The sequence below is a fragment of the Berghia stephanieae genome, chromosome 1 (genome assembly GCF_034508935.2).
Source record: "Berghia stephanieae isolate SIO BIC M18660-M18661 chromosome 1, UCSD_Bste_1.3, whole genome shotgun sequence".
Lineage (NCBI taxonomy): Eukaryota > Metazoa > Mollusca > Gastropoda > Nudibranchia > Aeolidiidae > Berghia > Berghia stephanieae.
The window spans coordinates 110,850,574-110,868,073 of NC_088360.1; the positions used below are offsets into that span (position 1 = coordinate 110,850,574).

General features: G+C 36.3%; 1 protein-coding gene across 1 annotated transcript in view; it reads right to left on the bottom strand.

Moving 5' to 3' along the window:
* LOC144962721 (uncharacterized) overlaps positions 1 to 17,500 on the bottom strand; it is a 31,496-nt gene that overhangs the window by 2,373 nt on the left and 11,623 nt on the right. The window contains exon 2 of the mRNA XM_078895915.1: positions 16,219 to 16,444. Within this exon, the coding sequence (XP_078752041.1) occupies positions 16,219 to 16,365 (147 nt within the window). The 5' untranslated portion in view covers positions 16,366 to 16,444. The remainder of the gene's footprint in view (positions 1 to 16,218; positions 16,445 to 17,500) is intronic.

Here is a 17,500-nt window from a genome sequence, read left to right on the forward strand (position 1 = left end):
TAAATAGTGGAATTTTATTGTCATATCTCATTATTTGCCTCATATCATAAAATATTTTACAAAGCTATATAGGGTTTTTAAATCTTTGATAGCCATTTTCTCTATAATAATGAAGTCCCCAAAGGCTGTGCAATTGAAGCTGCATTTGAGAGTGCCTCATCAGAGGAGAGAAAACTGCAAGAAGCTGCTGTAACCTTGAGACATTTGATTCTGGATTCTTTCAAAGATCATTCACAAATGCCTTGGCCTCCCCCCCCCCCCCACATCAGAGTATTTGCTATCTGCTCAAGACCAACTTCCTTCTGCTCTGATCAAATTTTTTACTACACTCCTATCCAAGCAAGGTGCAGGACATATGAGTAGTAGGTCTGAAAGACTTGTACGTTCCATGGCCAAAGATGTTTGATATAATGTCACTTGTGGACAATGGAAAATGCCTAAACATTTACTTCTGGGGATGACTGTGAGGCATTTGACTGGAAGTTTTCAGATTATAAACATCCTTAACCGCTTTGGACATTGCGCATCCCACTCTACTCTTTTGGAACTGGAGACTGCAATGTGCGACAGTGTTGTTGAATGCTCCACAAATCTTCCTTCTGCCGCATTGGCACATCCAAAAATCACCCATTTTTGCTGGGATAATTTCGATCTCACAGAGGAGACCACTGATGGGTCTGGCACCACACACTCTACTCATGGCATCATGATCCAAGAAATAAAAGAAGGAAACTTGGAAAGAATAATAGAGCAACAAAATGTCACGACTGGAAAACAAAGAAAAGGTCAGCAACTTTCAAACCCATCCAAATTCAGCCTTGCTTTGCAACTGGAAGAACAGAACCTTCTCTGACTGTTTCCACAACAACAGTAGAAAACAATCAAGAAAGACAGCTGCACCAAGATAATTTTCTGTGGGTGTTCTGTAGGATGAAGTTGAATTCAGACGGAGAACGTTTCCCTGGTTGGAAAGGTTGGCTTTCATCAACAACTCCAAACCCCCAAAATGAAAATGAAACCAACATGCCTTCAATTGTTGAATATATGCCTGTCATCAATGCTCCCATAACTGAAGCAGCTACAGTACAGAAGGTGCTACAACTATCTTTGGAGGCAACACAAGAGCTTGGTCAGCCATATACATTTGTAACATTTGACCTTGCTGTAGCAAAGAAAGCTTACGATATTGTCTGGCAAAACCCACAGCTTTACAAAACAGTCATTATTCACCTGGGTGTCTTTCACACCATAATGTCATATCTTGGTGCCCTGGGAAAGCTCCAAAGTGGATCTGGTTTTGAAGAAATTGTGACTGAAGCAGGGCTATGTGCACATGGTTCTATGGATAGGGTTATGAGTGGAAAGAACTACAACAGGGCTATACGAGTGCATGTGTCTGTTTTGAAGGCTCTAGAGAGACTTCTGCTTGCAAAATTTGAGCAGGACACGGATTCAAAACTCAGTAAAGACCTCATGTCTTACATAAAGGAATTCACCGAAGGAATTTCAAGCCATACAGCTAATAAAATTATCCAGTCAACTGTGTATGCTGAGTTATTTTCCCAGTATGAAGCCTTCAAAGAGAGTGTCCGCTCAGGAAAGTACGGAAAAACTGCACAATACTGGATCCAATACATGGACAGAGTTTGGCTTCTCCTCCAGTTTCTGCGAGCTACAAAGACAAACAACTTTCTTCTTCATATATCTTGTTTAAAAGAACTGTGCCCACTGCTTTTTACCATGAATCACCACAATTATGCCAAGTATCTCAGTGTATATTTTGTGTCACTAGCCAACCTGATTCATTCCCATCCAGGGGGCAGAAGAAATGTTACAAGATAATGGATTTAGTGTCTCCAGATCAAGGACGCCTGCTGGAAGAATAGCAGTTGATATTGTCATGGTCTCAAGTGAGTAAAGAGCTACTCGACTATGCATAAAGATATATGTAGAATGAGGCCCCAGAATTTACTAGTTACTATAAATGAAAAACAATTAACGATTTGTTTACAATGAAATAAAAATAATGATGAAATTTAATTAAAAGAGATAAACAGTGATCGTGGCAGTTACAAATAGAGATATGAATATTTTACGTAACTTATGATAATATGTCAGGTTCGTAAGTTTACGTTTCCAGGCAGTTGATGGGCTTGGATGATCTATTCCTCTGATAACAGGATTGGACTCGTAAAATTCCACTTCCAGGCAATTGGTAAGAGGTTATAGTGTAGTACAGCGGGCTTGGGTTTGATCCTTGAAGATTATACAATCAAAGTTAAAAGCTCCGGCGTCTTAATGGTGTAGATATAATATCTACAAAGTCCCAAAAGATAAAAATCTTCCAGTATATATATAGGAATAGAGCGACTGGCCGTCCGGCATAGATTGTGGAGAGAAAGTGAGTGTAGAGTGTTAGACCTATCAGCTTTTATAATAAGTGGCTACGTGACAGAATGTAGAACGAAAAGTATTCACTAATTAGAAATTAATTCGAGGGAAGGCTATAAAAGGAAAGACGATCTAATATTAGAAGGTAAAGTTTATCTAAGCCTACCGAAATATAACTGGAGTGAGATGAATTCAGTTCTTAATAAAATAAAATTTAATAAGATAATTGTGAACAACCTTTACTGTGACACCCCCCACCCACGTTTAAAATATACTCTTTAACCATTATGGGAAAGATAGATTTTACAAACGGAAGTAAATTTACTATCATGATACTCTAGCATTAATCCATTGTTATGATTTGTGCTACAATTAAATTATTTATTAACTAGACATGGAAATGTTTATATTAACGTAGGTATATGAATGGGTGACAATAACAATGAAAGATTGTGATTACAAATCATTGTGATGAACAACATGATGGCAATGTGATTACAAATCATTGTGATAAACAACATGATGACAATGTGATTACAAATCATTGTGATAAACAATAGTGATGGCAATGAAGCATGATTTAAGTCGATGATATGAAGGTAATTTTCTGAATGAAATGAATGAAAATGTAAATGGAATATTGACATTTCAATTATTAATCATAAATGAGTGAAAATTCATAACAATAATAGATAAAGAGAAGATTTCCCAAATCATGAATGGGTATGGTATATATATCCAAACAATACTCAATGTTACATTAAGTTGGGTCATCATGTTTACAAATAAAATTATCGAAATTGTGCGTTATGATTTGGCATAGTTTGCGAGGTAACTAACAGTATGCATGGGAGGTTAAGTTATACCCTTCTCATGTGTTTATACTAATCGAGAAAGTAGGTCGGCGTGAATATTTTCACAGCCTGGTATGTGAGAGATACTGAAAGTGTAATTTTGCAAAAATAGACTCCACCTTAGTACTCTACTATTATTCATTTTGTTATTTCTTATGTACGTGAGTGGTTTATGGTCCGTTTCGACCACAAACTCTTTTAGCAGTAGATATCTGCTGAATGTCTTTAAAGCAAAGACGATGGCCAGTCCTTCACGCTCTATTACAGAGTATCGTGATTCTCTGTCCAATAATTTTCTGCTTGCATATAAGCAAGGCATTAGAGTTCCCTCATGCTCCTGTAATAGTACACCTGCGATGCCCTTATCAGACGCGTCAGTTCTTACAACAAATTCTTTTGATATGTCGGGTAATTTAAGAATTGGTTCTGAACAGAGTAATGCCTTTAATTGGTTAAAGCTATTCTGACACACTTCTGTCCAAACAATTTTGTTCGGTGACCCATTCAAGAAAATTTGAGATTGGTGACAAAGTACTAATACTCTTACCCGATGACTCGAGTAAACTTTTAGCTACATGGAAAGGACCATTCAAAATAACAGCAGTAAAATCTAATGTTAATTACGAGATTAAAATTAACAACACAACAAAGACATTCCATGCAAATATGCTAAAAAAGTATTTTGATAGAGACACAGTATCGCAACCTATGTTTACTAATATCGAAGCTTCAAATGCAGGATCAATCATACCGTTGGTCATGGGACACAGACACCCGAGACAGAAAAACAAACAAAAATCGCACAATTGCAACCACCTAAGACAAAAAAAGAAGTACGCAAAGTACTTGGGCTCCTAAATTTTTACAGGAAATACATTTACAACTTCGCGCACATCGCGACACCGCTAACAAATCTGACAAAGAATGGGTCATCATCATCATGTAGTTCCATATCTGAAGCAGACGTCGGAGGTCATCTTCCGCCAAGCTGATCTATCTCTTGCCAATTCTATTAAAGCAGCGCCACCTTTCTCAGCTTCATCTGTCCAAGTTCTTATCCCTTTCAAATACGTTATTCTTTGTCTTCCTCTTATTCTTTTTCCATTCATCTTTCCAGTCAAGGCGAGTATTTCCAAACCAGGGTGGCGGATAATGTGTCCTAAAAATTCCATTTGGCGTTTGATGATTTTTGTTATCAGTGATCTTTTTCTGTTTGCCATTTCTAAAATTTCTTCATTTCTTTTCCTTTCCATCCATGACACCCTCATCATTCTTCTGTAAAACCACATTTCCACTGCCTCCAGTCTTTTAACCATGGTCTTGTTTATGGTCCAGCTCTCACAACCATATAGCAGTACAGACAGTACATAGCAATCCAGGACTTTGATTTTTGTTTTCATGCTAATATTCCTGTTTTTCATAATTGTATGCAGCTGGTTGAATGCATTCTTCGCCATACCTATTCTTTTCTTTATTTCACAATCTGATTTTCCATTGGATGTTACATTGAAGCCTAAATATTTGAAACATTCAACTTGTTGTATTGTTTGTCCTCTGCTTGTTATTACACAGGCTGGTGGGTTATTATTTTTAGATACCGTCATACATTCTGTTTTAGATATATTCAGTTCCAGTCCCATATTTTCACTACTCCTGACTACAACATCCAGTAATTCTTGTAGTTCATGTTCAGATTCTGCCAGTAGAACCGTATCATCTGCATACCTCAGATTTGTTACATTCTTTCCTCCAATACACACCCCCTTCTTATGTTCGATATCTCTTAATATCATTTCACTATAGAGGTTGAATAAATCTGGAGACAAAACACACCCCTGCCTAACTCCTCTTCTAATAGGTGTAAAACTGCTTAGTTCATTGTCAACACGCATTGCTGCTTCTTGTTCCCAGTACAAATTCCGTAATATTCTTAAATCTTTACCATCAATGTCCAAGGATGATAGAATTTTGAATAGTTTTTCGTGTTGTACTTTATCAAAGGCTTTTGAATAGTCGATGAAACACATATACAGATCTTTATTTACTTCAATACATCTTTCCATCAGCATTGATAATGTGAATATTCCATTTCTGGTACCCTTGTCCTCAACAAAACCAAATTGCATCTCCCCAATTTCAGGTCGTATTTTATTTCTTATTCTTAGTAAAATTATCTTCAAAAGAATTTTTGTGAGGTGGCTCATTAGGCTAATAGTTCTGTGTTGTTCACAATCAACTGCCCCTGGCTTTTTTGGTAGTGCTATAAAAATGGATCGTTTCATATCAGTTGGCATTTTTCCTGTGTCATACACTTGATTTAGAAGGTTTGTGATGAATTCAATCCCCCATTCACCCAGGCCAGTCAAGGCTTCAATTGTTATGGCATCAGGTCCTGCAGCTTTTCCATTTTTCATGCTTTTCATGACGTTCCTAACTTCATCTTTCATTATAGAAGGCCCTTCCAGTTCTTTTATCATAGGCATTTCTCCTCGATTATCAAAAAAAAGTTCTTCAATATATTCTGACCATCTGTTTAGAATGCAGTCTTTGTCCATGATGGTGTTTCCACGCTTGTCTTTGATGCATCCACTTTTAGCACCTGATTTAGTTTTGTTTGTCACTTCTTTGATTTTCTGATGGAAGAATTTGCCATTTTTTTCTTTGCAGGACATTATATAGTGACATTGTTCATTTATCCAGTCTTCTTTAGCTTCGTTGCATTTTCTTTTTATCTGCCTGTTCAGAGTCTTGTATTTTTCTTCCTGATTTTTGGCCTTTCTTCTCTCATTCATTAATTCTAATATCTCTGGAGTAATCCATTTCTTCTTCTGCAACTTAAGTGTGGTTGGAACATTTTCTTCTAATGATGCAGCAACACTGTCTTTAAACTGCTCATATTTCTCTTCTATATCTGTTAGTTCTCCAAGCACTTCAAACTTGTTTCTTACTGATAGTTCAAATTTTTCTTGTATCTTCTGTTCCTCCCGGAGAATGTCTAGTTGGTATTTAGGTTTAGCCTTTGCTCTTTTGCAGATTTTCAATTTAACTCGTATGGGGCATAGCACAGGTATATGATCGCTGTTACAGTCAGCCCCCGGCATAGATTTGGCATACAAAACCGAGTTTCGGAAACGTTTGCTGATGAGTATGTAATCTATTTGGTTTCTCACTCCATCTCCAGGACTTTTCCATGTCCACTTCCTTCTATTGTGGTTTGTTGACCAAGTATTTGTGATTGTCAGATCATGTTGACGGCACCATTGAATAAGACGATCACCTCTGTCATTTTTGTCTCCCAGACCATGTGGGCCCACAATATCTTCTATTCTTTCTCGGCCCACCTTGGCATTAAAATCGCCCATGATGAGTTTTATGTCTGAAGACTTAAACTGATGCATTGCTTTATCTATTTGTTGATAGAAATTTTCCACTTCTTCATCATCGTGACTGGTGGTTGGGGCGTATATTTGTAAAATATCAAAATCAAAAGGTTTTGCTTGTAGTTTGATTGCCATTACTCTGTCTGATATGGGCCAGAATCCTTTGACTGCTCGCGCCGTTTTATTATCTAGTATAATTCCAACTCCCCTTTGGTGTTCTCCTCCTCCTGAGTATATAATTTTACAGTCATCATAATTAAGTTCTCCTGCTCCTTTCCATCTAACTTCTGATAATCCTAAAACATTGATATTCAATCTCTTCATTTCCATAACTACATTTGCTAATTTTCCTTTCTGGTACAGACTTACATATTCGTAAGCAAACATAATTTCGTTATTGTCCTCCTCATTCCCTTTACAAATGTCGGCTACTATATTGATCGGGCCGCGAGGTGATCGTCCATACATCAACTCAAATGGGGAGTAGCCTGTAGATTCTTGGGGTATTTCTCTATATGCAAATAGGATTGCTGGTAAGTATCTGTCCCAATCATCTGGTTTTTCTGCTGACACTTTTCTTAACATATTCTTTAGAGTGCCATTAAATCTTTCACAAAGACCATTTGCTTGGGGGTGGTAGGGAGTTGTGAATGAGTGTTGGATTCCCATGAGTTTCATGGTTTCATGCATCATATGTGATGTAAATTGGGGTCCATTGTCCGACAGTATCTCATTTGGTATGCCTATTCTAGTAAAAATTGTCATCAATGCTTCAGCTATGTGATCCGATGTAGTTGATTTCAATGCTATCGCTTCTGGCCACTTGGTTGCGTAATCGACTAGTGTTAGTATGTGTGTATGGTTTCTATCTGATTTTGTTAAAGGGCCTATAATGTCAATTGCAACTTTTTGAAAAACTTTTTCAATAACTGGGGTTGTCTCTAATGGCAATCTCGGTATTCTGCCTTTTGCGACTCTTCTTTGGCATGTGTCACACGATTTCACATATTCTCGGACGTCTTTAGTAATTCCAGGCCATGTGAAATTCTCGGATATTCTCTTCAATGTGGAAGAGCTCCCAAGATGTCCAGAAGTTATTGAATCGTGCGCTATTCCAAGGATTTTGTTTCTGTAAATACTCGGCGTGACCAGTTGTTTAGTTATTTTGTTTCTTTTCCTATGTAACCTGAACAGAATATCTTTTTCAATGATGTATTCAACTTTTGATTTCGTCCCTTTGTTTGCGATATTGAAATATGATGTTAAAGTCGGGTCCTTTTTCTGTTCTTCAATGAACGTGTTCCTGTCAAATTGTTGTGGTTCTAGAGAAATAGTCATTGGCTTCTCTGTTGTCTTAGTCATCTTTCTTGTTTCTGCTAGACAAGCTGTTTCTTGGGTTAATGACCATTCCTTTACATCTGTTGGGTTGTCTTTAAGACCTTTTATATTGCCAACAATAACATCAGCGACGGGGTTGGGAAGTATACAGCATTCCACTATTCCTGTATAGTATGGGGTTTCTATGTACACGTTAGCTGTTTCAAAGGTTTCGACTGTGCCACTGAATGTGATGCATTGTACCGTTTTTCCAGTTTTGTCTTCGTCATTGATCAAAGATGCTTTTATTCCTACTGTACTGCATCCTGTGTCTCTCAATATTTTGCAATCAGTTCCATTAGCTTTGCCTTCACAAAAAAATAGCGATCCTGATTTGTGAGTTTGTGTTAAAAGTGACATACCTTTCACGGAATACACATTTATATTTTCTCCTGACATTACTCGTGTCTGATTATTTACACTGGTTTGGAGTGATGCATTTGCAGTTTCTTTCGGATATCCCACGATTTTGTAACATTTGTCTGCTGTGTGGCCTTTCATTCCACAATATTGACATTTAATTATAGGTTTGTTGGTTTTCTTATACTCAGTATTATTGTCAGTGCTATTTCTTGTTTTGTTTTGATAGGGTCGGCTATGGTCTCTATTGAACTGTTTGTTCCATGGTTTGTTACTATGATCATCTTGTTTCACTTGCGTGTTCCGAGTGATTGATCGGCTCGTTCTATTTGAGTACTGAACTTTAGGTGTACCTGACTCTGAGCAGCGGCAGCGTAGTATGGTTCCTTCAATGTTCTGCTAAGGGGTGTCAATGGATGTGCGCTGTTAAAGTTTTCTGCGTAGATTTTTAATTTGTCCAAGTTTTCTGGCTTTCTCTCTTTAAAGAATGCGACTAAATCTGGGTTGCAAGCTTGATAGATTCGATTCTTCAGCGTGAGATAGTAAAGGCCTGTAAAGTCGTCTTGTTTTACGTTTGCCAACTCAAGCCACCGATTTAGAAATTGAGTAATTCGGTTCACGAATGTATTAAAGTCTTCTCCACTTTCCGGTTTTGCAGTGTGAAACCTTTCCTGGTAACCATCTTCCGTTAATCTAAATCTTTTTAGTAGAGCGTCTTTAATTTTTCCATAGTCATCTGCATCTTCAGTTGTTAAGGTATAGAAAACTTTTAGCGGTTCTCCAGATAAGCAGTTAATCAAGGCTGTGGCCCATTTGCTTTCTGGCCAACGATAACCTTTAGCCTGAACTTCGAATCGGTGTAAGAAGGATTCTAGACAGTCTGAGCGTTCATCGTATGTTGGCATGCGTGGAAGTTTCACGAAAAATTCATCACTATTATTATGTTTTCTTTCATGACCGGTTTTTGTTTTTTCAATTTCCAGCATCATTTGGGTCCTTTTGGTTTCTTCTTCTGCTAAAGCTATTTGTCTTTTTAGTTCCCTTTCTTGGACTCTTTCTTCTCGTTCTTCTCTACGTATTCTTTCTTCGTGTTCTTTTTCTTCTCTACGAATTCTTTCTTCGTGTTCTTTTTCTTCTCTACGAATTCTTTCTTCATTTTCTTCTCTACGAATTCTTTCTTCGTGTTCTTTTTCTTCTTTACGAATTCTTTCTTCATTTTCTTCTCTACGAATTCTTTCTTCATGTTCTTTTTCTTCTTTTACTTTCTCTTCGCACCATGAAAATATTCTTTCCTGGGGTATTTCTAAGTCCTTTGCGAGACTTAAGTATCTTTTATATGCTTCCATGTTGCAATAAATTAGTTACGATGTTTTATATATATTATATTGACAGGATACTGTTACTGACTGTTTTATTTATTTACACTTACTGGAATGAACTGTTCTATTTTTAGAAATCTCTCTCTCTTATTTCAACTTATTATGTATGTTGAATTTGATGCCTTTTATCGTTATATCTTATAAAGCAATGTGTCAATACAATGCGGAGTTATTATGACTTGTGTCAATAACAATGTGTCAATCGCGTGTACTCTAAACTATGTTACTACGAAAAATGTATCACCAATGTGTGTGACTCGTCGTTAGTTTGTGTACAATTATTCGCAATGACGCTAATATACTAGAGTGTGATAACAATAATAGGATGCCAAAATAATCCCAAGTTATCTATCACTAAATATAACACGACGGCTAGTAGACTCCTTTTATTATTATTTAGTTTTTAAAGACTCACTTTTCAGAACATTATATATAAGTGGTTTTCGGTAACAGTAATATGCCAAAAATGCATTTAAAACAAATCACTATGCAAAACAAATCACGATGTCTATAGTTACTATGTGATGCCCAACTCATGTAAAAGAGAATAATGAAGGATATATTTACAACTCAGTTCGTGGCTGGGACCTCTCTCTTGTTCAATGGTTGTTCAACAATTGTAATTAGGCATTGAAGAGTGTTTAACAGTGATGTCTGAAATACAAAACAATAAAATATCGTAAGATTTACAATAGTTCCAAAATGTGTTCACAACACTGAGTGATTGGATGATAGGTGAATGAATCGTTATGGAATGTAAACATATTGAAAACAATTCATGAATGAGGCAAACAACAAAATGAAATGAGTGATATAATAACAAAGTGGACAAGGAATGAATGAATGAATGAAAAACTGAGTGAATAAATGAATGAATGAATGGATAATGTATGAATGAAAGAATGAAGGGAGGAATAAATGTATGAATGATTGGATAAATGAGTGAATAAACGAATGAATGGATGAATGAATGAATGAATGAATAAATGAATGAACAATGAATGAATGAATAATTTATAAATGAATAAATGAATGAAGGAATGAATCAATAAAATGCTATTCAATTTGAATGAAAGAATGAATGGATAAATTGCTATTCCATTTAAATGAAGAAATGAAAAAGAAAAAAAAATTATCCTGTAAATAGGGAGTTCAATTAAAATATGATCAAGTGGGGCAATTAAGAGTTTTACAATTTAAACTTTAAGGTTAGATGAAATAGATATAAGTAACTAAATAAATTCAATTCTTTATATGTGTCCCCTCCAAAATGTCATGGTCTCAAGTGAGTAAAGAGCTACTCGACTATGCATAAAGATATATGTAGAATGAAACCCCAGAATTTACTAGTTACTATAAATGAAAAACAATTAACGATTTGTTTACAATGAAATAAAAATAATGATGAAATTTAATTAAAAGAGATAAACAGTGATCGTGGCAGTTACAAATAGAGATATGAATATTTTACGTAACTTATGATAATATGTCAGGTTCGTAAGTTTACGTTTCCAGGCAGTTGATGGGCTTGGATGATCTATTCCTCTGATAACAGGATTGGACTCGTAAAATTCCACTTCCAGGCAATTGGTAAGAGGTTATAGTGTAGTACAGCGGGCTTGGGTTTGATCCTTGAAGATTATACAATCAAAGTTAAAAGCTCCGGCGTCTTAATGGTGTAGATATAATATCTACAAAGTCCCAAAAGATAAAAATCTTCCAGTATATATATAGGAATAGAGCGACTGGCCGTCCGGCATAGATTGTGGAGAGAAAGTGAGTGTAGAGTGTTAGACCTATCAGCTTTTATAATAAGTGGCTACGTGACAGAATGTAGAACGAAAAGTATTCACTAATTAGAAATTAATTCGAGGGAAGGCTATAAAAGGAAAGACGATCTAATATTAGAAGGTAAAGTTTATCTAAGCCTACCGAAATATAACTGGAGTGAGATGAATTCAGTTCTTAATAAAATAAAATTTAATAAGATAATTGTGAACAACCTTTACTGTGACAGATATGACCATTGAACAAACAATAAACAAACATGCAAAGACAAAAGGAGGTATTGTTGGGTTCAGCAAGAGTCTTCCAAGCTATTACCGTTGGAGTGTAACAAGACACAATCGAGCAGAATATGTATCAGCAACCCAAAGAATGATCAGCAACAACAACTGTATGGATATAGACACCCACAAAGAATTGAGCCTTGCAGAAAAAAGACAAAGTGAAAAGCGAGTGCAAAAGATCCTCCAGGCATTTTCAGCATTTATCAATCCCTTCGAAGTTGAAGATGGTCTGGTCAGTCTAGCTTCAGGAATGAAAGTGCAAGAGGATGTTGCTGATGACCTGCTAGCCGTGGAAAAAACAGGAAAAAGATTGTTTGAAAGTTTTGTTGAAAACAGACTGATGGAAAAGACTGTAGAATTTCACAAGCCATTAGAAAGGAACAAGACCAAGACATTTGCATCATTGAGGAAAGTGGTAACAGTGAAAAAAGACATGAACGTGGTCAAAATCAAGGCACAAAGAAATTTATTTGGCCAGCTTCTTGTTTTGTCCCAAGAGCACAGTGTTGATCTTCAAAAACTTCTTCAATATCCTCTAACACCTACTCCATGGTCGCTGGCTTCATCAGATGGTTTACCTCTGAAGACCAACAAAGCAACTCTGTTGCACAAGCTCAAGCCTGACAATTCATTAATGTTCGAGGATTATGCAAAAAAAACAAAACAAACACCGTTTACATTGTTGATGGCAATGCACTGTTACAAACTCTGTCAGCAATCCCAAATACATTTGGTGAAGTAGCCAAACTTACATTTTCCTCCTTACCACAAGCAGCTTGTGTACACTTTGTGACTGATACTTACATAGAAGATTCAATCAAAGGTTGTGAGAGATTGAGGAGATGATCTTCTGAAGATAATGCATACTTGTTAAGAGGATCTGAAACAACAGTGCCCAGACGTTGGAAATCATCTCTCAGCTGCGTTGATAACAAAAGATCCCTTATCAGGTTTCTCCTCAAGGAATGGGAAAGTAACGAATATGCAAAGAAACTGAGAAACAGGGAAATCTTCTTTGTCTGTGAAGAGAGATGCACCTTACTTTACAGTGACACGGATGAATTTACCACAGCTGTACCTTGTCTAGATCTCTACTCATCACAGGAAGAGGCAGACTCACGAATTATACTGCACTGTCAATATGCTTCCCGCCAACCAAACTGTGAAACAATTGTTGTCAGATCACCAGACACGGATGTCTTCTTACTTCTCCTTTCATTCTCAGAGACAATTGGAAAGACCCTGATTTTTGATACTGGCTGTAGCAACAACAGGCGACAAATCAATGTCTCTCAGATTGCAAAGACTTTGTCTAAACAGATGTGTGATGCATTACTTGGTGTCCATGCATTCACAGGCTGTGACACAACAAGTTGCTTTGCTGGGCAAGGAAAGCTGAAAGCTCTAAAATTTCTTCAAAAGGAGGAAGATCTTAGAATTCTGTTCTCCAGATTTGGAACATCAGCAGCTGTTTCGAGTAATGACTGTCTCATGTTAGAGTCATTTGTGTACAAGCTGTATGGCAAAACCTCATGCACAAGTGTCAACAAAGTGAGGTATGACATAGTTCGCCAGCGTTTCAAAGGAAAGAAAGGTACCATCTCATGCAGTGGTGGAATTGATCTGTGTCAGATGCCTCCTTGTAGTCAAGTATTGTCACTGCACATATCAAGAGCCAACATTCAAACTCTCATTTGGAGGAATGCAGTGTGCCAGAATCCTAGCATTCCAAAACCAGAGGATAACGGTTGGCAGAGAAATTCTGCAACTGAATTGGAAGTACAGTGGTTCAAAGATGCTTTCATTCCAGATGAGTTGCAGGAAATTGTGTATGAAGAAAGCTGCACCAGTACTGACGAAGATACATATGCCGAGGATGGTAGTGATAGCTTTGACAGTGATTTCCTTGACGACACTTCAGAGGACGAAGAGGATTTTGCTACTGATGATGAGGATATGTAATAAATTGGTGAGCAGTGCAAACTGTTAAGGAGTAAAGCATGTTTGCAAAACACATAAGGATATTGTTTTTATGTACTTGCTGCATCTTGAATCAAGAATCCCTTTTGAGTATCAATTATTCTTCATAATATAACAATGCGATTTCGTTCAGAAGTCTTCGGTAATGATGCTTCACTTGGGTTGTGAACAAATTAGTCTTTTTTCATGATATATCTATTGTTTTTTACCACACCTTCAACTTACTTTTAAATGTGACAACTGGACATCAATACCATGTTTAAAAAGTATGAAAATTATGATGAATTTGGCATCCCACAAAGTGGAGAAAAATTTAAGGGTTGCGTACACTTTTAGTTTTTCCTGTGACGGAGAAATTTGGAGGTTGTTGTTGAGGCTTGGGCCATAGCTTTCTTCAGTGCTAAATTTTTAATGAACATGCTGTTTTTGGCCATATTTAAAATAATTTTTGTGTAAAACACTGAAATAGCCCATAAGTTTAGATATGACACTTCATGAGATTACTGACAAATTGTTTCAACTTTCTGTGAATCTATATAATATTTACAAATTGAAAGCTTGTGCACATAGTTTGATAGTATATTCAATTTCCTTCAGTTTGATACCCAATTTGCATATATTTGAATTAATATTGTAGTCTCCAGAGCCTTTGAAAGAAATGTTGTCTCTTTTTTGCAAGGGGACACAACTCACTTTTTTCAAAGGGCCATAACTCTCTTAAATGACACTTATTTTTACGGTAACAGTGGAATTTGTATGGCCAATAAGTTCTATTATTTGAAAAACATAGTGGCATAAACTCCCAAAGGGGGGGAGGGGGGGTCCCAGTGGCCTAAGCACTAATATATATATATATATATATATATATATATATATATATAATATAATATAATATAATATAATATATCTACCCGTCTGTCCCTTCATGTCTGTTAAAGTACGTGTTTCTTTTTTCCAGAGTACGAATGGCAATTATTAACTATCAAACATCTACATTTTATACAATCAATACACAATACTGGTGAATACAAACGAAAGTGAACATAACTCCAATATAATTTTGATTGCAACTCTATCCAATGAAATGTAATTGTCCTCTAGTTTGGGAAGGTTGAGGCATGCCTTTCCTCAGTCTACTCTTTATCATTTATTACCTCGTCAATGAGAGTAAATTTGGTGTACCTCCTCTCAATCTTAACCACTACTTAGGCCCAATGACCTCGATTGGATTGCGGGGGAAGTCGCGCAACCTCGTGTCAAAACTCCCTGATTAGAAAAATGTTTCTGGTTCATTTCTTTTTTTTTTACTAAGGAGTATAGTTAGTATTTGATAAGTGGTCAGAATATGTAGTACTGTCTGGTTGAAACGATGAAATCATGCCAGCTTTTATATTTGCCAAAGTTGGAGCCTTGAAGTGACCATGGGCCAACGAATGGTAGTGTTGTCCTGAGTGCTTCATTGGAGGGCAGCAAACGATATTTAGTCAGGCTTAAAACACCTTTGTATTGACCCCAGGATAATAGTCCAGAAGATGCAGAACATAAAAAATGGCATGGCATCCTTTTAAATATCCATTATGATCACCACCTGCAAGAATAACAATGATTCTCTGTCCAGAATCCATGGGCCTTTTTCTGCTTGAATAATCAGACGTCCAATATTTTTTTCGGTTGTATATTTATGCTCACACATAAATCTTTGGATGATATCCATATCAAAGTTATCTATGATCCTTTTCCTAACACGTTGTTCTACATTGGTGATCTCTCTGTTGTATTGCTATAACGATCTTCTCATGGTTGATTGTGAAAATCCAAAACCATTGCCGTCCTCTTTAATGACTTATCGATAGATACAAGAAGACTTCTTTTCGCAGCTTTACGAGAGTGGAACCGATAGAGATTCCGTACCGTAAATATTGAGTATACAATCACTATTTCAAATGCTTTAAAGGGAGAGATTTCATATCAGTCTTTGATAATTGCGACATGATGTAGATAATATGCCATAAATAATAAATTCAAAATTCAATACAAACTACATTAGTGGTATGATCATAACACTTAAAGCGAATTGTTATTATTTGGAAAGAAGTATGACGTGAACTCATAATCACTACGCCAGCACAACATTTTTTGGAATACGATGAATTCATTCATACTTTGTGGTGCGTAACTTGTTTTCAATTTTTACAGTGTAAAATCTCTAATTTTATGTCAGCTGTTTTATAGTAGTTTTTAAGTAGTAAAGAAGAAAACTTTTTAAATATGGCATCAATACGGTCCAAAATCTAGATTCAGTTAAGACAAATTGATTCAAAGGTTGACACAAATTTTTACAACTTTTGATAGAAGGACAGCTGAGAAAAACCAGAAAACACGCACCATTAATAAAAAAAATCTGACTATAGTTAAGGTTATCACTCACCTTGACATTATCAAGAATTTGCCTCCTCCGATCATGACTAACCTGTATTTCACTTGCATCTTCTTCTTCGTCCTGACTGAATCGTAGAAACTGTTCACGCTCACTCTTTTCGTTATAATCCTCAGGCTTAAAGCTTGACGACGCCATAGAAATGGGTTGCAGCTTTGTACTCCGTCCGGATTGTGTAACGTGATGAGTTGTTGTGAACCACTAATATAATTTACAACTGCAAATTGTGAAGGAATAATTTTAAAAAGTAATTAATAAATAATGAATAAAACGGGTTTTAAAAAAATAGCAAAATAACAAACACGGAATGTTTCGGACTCAAAACTCTTTTCCAGCAAACAACAAAAACGAATAACGACATAAAAAATCATTACTTAAAAACCAGAGAGATGACAGAGAACTATTTGGCACAAGGTAATATATTTATGTTTGTTTTTGTTGTTGACTGAAGACGGGTTTTGAGCCCGAAATGTTCCGTGTTTAGTATTTTGTCCTTATTTGAAGCTGTTATATTAATTCTTGCTTCTTACTTTTTGCAGTCCGCAGCTCCTAACAGCTTGGCATCGCCTCGAATGAATAACAATACCATTGAATTAATATATCTATTTAGTGAATTGAATTTATCATATGAAAAGTCATTAACTTTCGATAATTATAATAAACAACTCAATGACAACGCCAGATTAACATCACTGGTGGAGCTGTCAAACTTCAGGAAAAATGCACAAGACAGAGACAACTGAAGAATCCTCAGCGAAAGAATAAGAGGAACGGCTGAAGCTGCGAAGTCGGATGACATCGAAAGAGGAAGATCTGTGAACATCAGAAAAGAATCACCATGGTACAATTTGGAGGTAAAACGTATAAAGAAAGAGAAAAGAAAAGCGGAGAAGAAATGGAAAAAATCTGGCCTGACAATTGATAAGGAAATTTACACATTATTCAAACATAGACTCAAAGAGGTGACAATTAAGGCAAAGCGTATCTACTATCTTGATAAAGTTGATAACATAAAAAGTCCGAAGGAGTTTTATAAAATCTCAAATAAGCTTCTAGGCAAAGAGATCAAAACAAGCCTGCCACACCACACTGACGACAAGCAACTCGCGGACTGCTTTGTAGAGTATTTCATGAATAAAATAACAACGATACGGAGTGAACTTGACACAGACGAAACAGAAGCAGAATATACCTCTTTTTATGGTGAACCCTTAACATCTTTCAAAGAAATTTCAATAAATGACACAAAGAAAACGATTCTCTTTAGTCCTAG